This window comes from Aythya marila (genome assembly GCF_965140915.1).
Source record: "Aythya marila genome assembly, chromosome: 34".
Classification (NCBI taxonomy): Eukaryota; Metazoa; Chordata; class Aves; order Anseriformes; family Anatidae; genus Aythya; species Aythya marila.
This window is the reverse complement of record NC_139075.1, coordinates 662,354-669,152: the sequence shown is the minus strand read 5'-3', so window position 1 is coordinate 669,152 and position 6,799 is coordinate 662,354. Positions and strand designations below refer to the sequence as shown.

General features: G+C 37.5%; 2 protein-coding genes across 2 annotated transcripts in view; both read right to left on the bottom strand.

Annotated features, from left to right (window-relative positions):
- Window positions 1-548: 548 nt before the first annotated feature.
- On the bottom strand, window positions 549-1,543 carry LOC309889288 (butyrophilin subfamily 2 member A1-like; the record flags this gene model as incomplete). The annotated part of the gene is made up of 2 exons (XM_082782053.1): window positions 549-1,087; window positions 1,528-1,543. 2 exons carry the CDS (start codon window positions 1,541-1,543, stop codon window positions 549-551), a joined length of 555 nt encoding a protein of 184 aa, XP_082638179.1.
- Window positions 1,544-2,354: 811 nt separating this feature from the next.
- Window positions 2,355-6,799, bottom strand: part of LOC309889287 (butyrophilin-like protein 9) — a gene marked incomplete at both ends in the record, with an annotated part of 8,507 nt that continues 4,062 nt past the window's right edge. The window contains 2 exons of the mRNA XM_082782052.1: window positions 2,355-2,407; window positions 6,209-6,307. Of these exons, the coding sequence (XP_082638178.1) occupies window positions 2,355-2,407; window positions 6,209-6,307 (152 nt within the window). The remainder of the gene's footprint in view (window positions 2,408-6,208; window positions 6,308-6,799) is intronic.

Genomic DNA, 6,799 nt, shown 5'->3' with positions numbered 1-6,799 from the left:
CACAAAGGTACTTTTCTCCAAGGAAAATTTATTTATTTATTTCTTATAAAGATGGTGAAATTTAACTTGCCTAACTTTACAGATGACATTGAACTTAAATGCAGAACAGGGAGAATATCATGTTGCCTAGAGGTAGGTGCTGTTTGAGATGCTTCCAGATGACAGTTATGACAAAAATAAAAATAAAAATAAAATGATGTAAATCCTTCTAGAGTAAACTGTAGGAAAGATAGATTATATAGCACCACCTAAATTACTACTCTCTTCAATCAACTGAACCTGTTACTGTACTCAAGACTCTCATGTCCTGTAAAGAGAACTCAAATAACTACCCAGAGTTTCTGAATTTGATCCCAATCTTGTTTATATTACCCGTTTCTTTTTTTCTTTCTTGATTTTTATTCCTGTTTTAAACATGTTTCTTCTCTTTACATTACTATTACAATTACTTCAGTAATTTTATATTACTGAAATATTAGTTCTCAAATTTTCTGTTTCATTTTCAAGTGAACTGTCTTTCCCTAATCCATTAAATGTGAGAAACCAACTTATAGAGCCTTTAATGGAACAGGAATTTTTTGCTGATGGCAAACAGGTTTGACTGTCCCTTTCTCTTTGGACAGAAATGGGTAAAACATTTCTGCATGTTCCTTTCCAAGGCTTAGAGGGATTTTCACTATTATATTCTTCTGCCCTGCTTCATAAAATTTGACTTGTGCTTCCTCCAAGTCCAGAAGCACACCAATCACTGAGCAACTCATATTCTTCTTCTCAATCTTGCTGTTTTCCTTGCTAGAGAATAACTCTCCCTGGGATCTGTGCAGAGCCCAGAAGTCCTCACCAGCATTTGTCCCTTCCTCCTCTTGCCTCTCTTTCTCCCTCACCACCCCCAGCACCCAGTCCTGCTGCTGGTCCACCTCCACCTCCCAGTAGTGTTTCCCAGATGCAAACCCTTCCTTCCCCACCAGAACAGGGACTGTGGAGGGACTGCTCAGGCCAGCAGGCTCAGATGAGGTGTCCTCAACTTTTGGAGTCCCTGGCACTGGGAGCTCTAGGACCCGGCAGTCAGGAGTCACATCAATGAAAACTGGAGGAGAAAACAAGAAGAATCCAGTGAGCAGAGCCACTCAGGGACCTGTCTCTGTAGGGGACTATGGGCTGAAATCTTTGAGGGTCTGAGCAGTCCTTGTGTGATTCAACAAAGAATTGAAACATTCCCCCAAACAGGGCATGCAACAGTCACTGAGGTACCTGACAACAGGTACCTTCAGAGCTGTCATAGACACGTACTCTCTTGGGGTGTAAGTCCAGGTGACTCTTTCTCTTCACTCACTTCATAATAAATTTGTCTCTCTTTTCCATGTTACCATCCATCCTCTCTGGAATGGTGTCCACACACAACCCTCTCCTCCTTTGACTCTTTTCAGCAACTCCTTTTCTCAGTCTTCCCAACTACCCCATCCTAGCCTCATTTCCTTTTATCCAACACAGTTGATGACATGTCCCAGTGACTCCAGCTCAGCCTACCAGTCTCTAAAGTCATGGCATTTTTATGTCAGGGTAACTTGGACAGATGGAAACACCCTTTTCATAGAATCATAGAATCAGACTCATAGAATGGCTGAGGTTTGAAAGGACCTTAAAGATCATCTAACTTGAGCCCCCCTGACATATTCAGGGATGACACCCACTAGATCAGGTTGGCCAAGGCCCCCTTCAGCCTGGCCTTGAACACCTCCAGAGATGGGGCATCCAAAACTTCTCTTCGCAACTTGTTGTAGTGCCTCACTACCCTTGCATTGAAGAATTTCCTCCTCATGGCTAATCTAAATCTATTCTCTTTTAGTTTGAGACTCTTTCCCCTTGTCCTATCATTATCTACCTCAGTAAAGAGTCCTTCTCCATCTTTTTTTATAAGACCTTAAGTATTAAAAGATCTCTATGAGGTCACCCCAGAGCCTTCTTTTCTGTGGGCTGAACATCCCCAGCTCTCTCAGCCTTTCTTCAGAGGAGATGTGCTCCAGCCCTCTGATCATCTTTGTGGCCCTCCTCTGGACTCAAACAGGTCCACATCCTTCTTGTGCTGGGGGACACAAACCTGGACGTAGTCCACCAGGTGGGGCCTCACAAGGGCAGAGTAGAGGGGGACAATCACCTCTCTTGACCTGCTGGTCACTCCTCTTTTGTTGCAGCCCAGGATGCATTTTTCCTTCTGGGCAACAAGTGTGCACTGCTGGCTCATGTTGAGACGTTAGTCCACTAGAATCCCCTAATCCTTCTCCACAGGGCTGCTCTCAATGTGTTCTTCTCCCAGTCTGTACTCCTGTTTGGGATTGCCCTGACCTATGTGCAGCTCACACCCTTTTTCCTTTCAGCTTACCTGCATGGCTCTGGGCTTCCCAGAAGTCTGCAGAAAGGAAAGAGACAATAGCACTTTATGGTTCTGTAGGGCAGTTAGATACTTTTCAGCCTATATTATTTCTGCCTTATGCTTGCATTGTTATGACTCTGATTCAGTCCCAGGGTTGACTTTATTCTACCTAAAGTAGCAGTGCATATTGCAATAAAATATAATTTTTAAACCACTTACCCAAGTCATCTTTTAGTCGCTCTGAAAGGAAAAGATGTTCTAGTTATTGACACTAATTTTGCGAGGGTTTTCTCTCTTCTGGTTCAATTTTTTAAAGTTAGACATACCCACAGTATAGAAGACAAGCTACAGCATAAGTCAATATTAGTCCTTTTTTGCATTTCTGCAGTTCGAATTTTTGGGACTTGGTTGCAAGGTAAAGGACACAAAATTGGCCTCTACAGTCTCAATTTATTTTCATTTAACAAGCATTTTAGAGTATATTATGTCAGCACATGGGGTTGCATGGAGGAAATTAATTCCTTCTTTGTTGTCAATTCCATGATTTGGGTAAACATGATATATAATGAAACAACTCATATAATGTTATGGGTGTCTGTAAATTTATTGTAGTTTTAGGTATAAAAGCTTCTGGCAAGGAGGATTATTCACACTTCAGGTAGGTATTATAGAATGCCTTGTTATACCCGTCTTGGAGGGGGAAATATAACTGCACTGTGATGAGATATTGGCATTACTCTCACCCCCAGAGATGACATAATCAGATAGACCTGAATATTTTCTTTATTTTTTGTAAGGTTCACAAAAATATAACATTTATACAAGATGTTTTCTTACCGAGTTGCTTTATGTTCTCAGAGGTTGCTGCAAAAGAATACATGTAGCTTTAATAAGTGAAATGAAATCACAAGGAGATTTCTCACTCTCCAAGTATCTTGGTGGAGGGCCAGTAAGTAATGCAGATTTAAAAAAAAAAAAAAAAAAAAAAAAAAAAAAAAAAGGTAAACATCATTTTCCTTAGGACTTATTTTCTAGGTTTTTAAACTTTTAAGTCAGTATTTCTCTGGAGACCAGTACATTAATTTTGTCTTTGAGATGCTAGTTACAGCTATTTTAATGATTTGACCAGAAAGTGAGAAAGAACAACAGCTGTAAGAGCTGTTCAAGAAATCCCAGTAGAGTCTTACTGACTCCAGGCAGAAAGATTACACAGAGGCAGAAAAACATCGCAAGACTCTTAGAAATAAAACCACTCTATATAGTACTTTCAGCAGTGACTAACAATGAAGTAGAACAACCATTTAACTAGAAATAAGCTGTCATGTTTTCTAATTAAGTAGTTAATTTTCATTCTCATGTATATATCCACTTACAAATTTTGATAAAAATTGTCTTAACTGCCATGTTATATTTACCTCCTTTGAATGTGTTCTTCTGTGACTCTGAGTCGACCAATGGAGGTAAAAAGAATAAAAACAGAAACAAAACCATTACTGGGCTGGACAGTTAGTTTAATTTAGAAGTTAAAAATTATCAGAGAAGTTTTAAAATTTTGTCATTGCCCTCAATTACTAATTTCAACAAGTTCATGGGAAATGGATCTCATGGATGCTCTGAATCTTTGAATTTATTTATATGAATTTATCCAACATGAAATCAAGCCATAATAAATTTTCTTATATGGAACAGAAACATCCAGAAATAATTCATATCAAAATACTGTACATCTCATTTGCTTTATTAGGGATTTAAGTAGCATGCATACTAGAAGTACCAAAAGGAACATGAAAACCAGGTTCTTACCTAATTGTTCCTCCAGATCGTTTTTTTCTGAAAGAAATTATATATGGTCATTTCTGTATCTATTCCAATGTCATATTTTAAAAGTGATTTAAATTCTGAGGAGACTTCACAGCTGAAGAGATGAAATTACCCTGGCCTCTTTTAGATATCTACCACATGAATGTCTCAATCTCATCTAGTTGCTTTCCATTATAGTCCATGTAGGAAATCCACACACCCCCTCTCCCCATCAAATCTCCCCAGCAATAGCTTTCTCAGGCAGCTTGAATCTGATTTCTCTCCAAATGTTCCTGGTTCCTGTACCTGATCCCAAAGAGAACAAATGAAGACACAGAGACTTCTATTATTTTAGAGGCTTCAGTAAATTGAATCTTACTAGTAAGTTGAAAGGCCCAAATGAGAAAACTGATATCCCCTAGAATATGTCTGGGGCATACTTGATTTGTGTTATCATTATTTGGTTTAGACAAGAAATATGTGCTGATGACATGGACATTTGCAGAAATTGCAGCAGGAATTGTTATTTGTTTATTCAGGCTAGAACTAGAAGATCTGATTTAAATCCATGGGATGCAATTTAGCAGTAAAAAGTTCAAGGTTTATTATATAGAATACCAACAAGCAAAGAAATAATAACAAAACAATCTCTTGTCATTTTTGGAATTATAAGCATATTAAACCAGATATGAAAAATTGGATCATAAATCTCTTATAGAACAATGGCATTTTCATTGCAGTTACAGAATAAATAAGGACTTATTTATGCAATCATACTAGTCCCCGGTGTATCAGTCCCTTCACCATCTTTCAAGAATTAAAGTATTACTCTGAGTGATTAATTCTGCTTCAAACTGCCTATGAAGGGGTCAATAGCATTTAATTATAAGGGACAATATGGCCAATTTTCATTAAATCCATTATGTAAATAAGGAATACTACTTCTGAGATTCACGTCTAGAAATGCCAAAATGCCCTAGAACAGTGTATGTGATTTTGTTTCCAAGATGTCCTGATAGTTTTCAAGGAGTATTTACCTTTTTTAAGATCATTCGTCTTTTTTTCTGAGGATAAAACAACACACAAACACATAAACATTAGTTATTTAACTAAGCATTCAGTATCTAAAAACAATAGAAAATTAATGATATCAGTCAAAAGTCTGAAATGTTATTTGGAAGTTGAGCCCATGGGCACTGTGTAAAAATTAAAACATTCTACCATAGGTATATTTCATTACCAGAAAACTTTAGAAATGCCCAAAGAAAAATGAGCTACTGGAATTGGAAAAATGTCATGCACTTATGGAGGAAGCTCTGCTATTACCTCATCCTGTTAGATACAAGGAGAACTTCCACATACAAGTAGGCAGACAGTTCAATAAAATGTCTCTATATTGGATTCATTAGGTCTGCGTGTGAGTGGAAGAAGCAAAACGCCCTGATAAAGTACCAGTGGCAGTACTCAAAGCTGATCAGTGTCCAAAACCCCCACTTCATCTTCGTGCATTCCAAAACTGAAATACTTCAATATTGATCATGACTGCATTATTATCATACTGTTTACTTTTAAAAAAAGAGTTGTGGGGTTTCATATTTAATTTCCTCATTACTCACCTGCTTTTTGTCTTCTTGTAGTATTAACTGGAAAAACAAGAAAAAACAATTATTTATTTTTTCCCCAAGACAATGAGTCTGATGAAAATATCATAGCATAATTCTAAAAAGAGTTTTCTTTCAAAAATCCTCTTCTCTGAAAGCAAAAATTATATTCTGTGCCTGTAAATATTTGTGATTACAAAAATTATGTCTCATGGAAGTTACCTCCCTCTTAAGGATGTTCTGTTCATTCACACACATGAAGAGCCCACACATATTCAATTTTTAACTATATATGTCATTTTTTTCCTCTGTCCCCCTCAATTCCCATATATTTCTTTCTGAATGTGATGTTAAAATATTATTTAAGTTTTTATTAACTGCATTTGCATTGCAGATTAAAACTTCTGCATCAGCTGTTGTAGGTGGAAATACTTACCCCTCAGTTTAGCACCCACAGCAGCAATAACAGCAATACTGAAACATAAAATTGCGATGAAGGCAGTCATCCAAGGTGAAGTGGATGGAAAGAAGACATCTGTAAAACATAGAAGGTGTTACATTCAATTAACGACTGTGAAACAGCTAAGACAGGTCCAGTGGTCAAAGATCTGTGTCTACTGCCATTGTATTTGCTATAATGTATCTTTTATTACTTTTTCCTGTCACTCATGAAGGTTAAAGATCTCCCCTCAATTCCAAAACATCCATATACTGCTTTGCCAGGTATTCCAGGCTATCAGGGTTAATATTAATGTTCATGTGAAGGCAATCAAGCTATGATCCTACAGTGCATATGCCATATTCATTCAGACTAAGACTGCCATGGGTAGAGACATGTTGGAGAAGTCACTTCTTTATAAGAACGATGTGTTGAGCAGCCCATCTAGGTGCAGCATTTTAACTATAGAGTAGATGATGTTTTCAGCAAAGAAGAGTCATCTCTAATGGTATTTCAGATGGGAAAAAAAGCTAAAGACTCCTCTCCTCTTTCGTTTTGAAATGAAATTGTCTACTTTGCAGTTGAAGA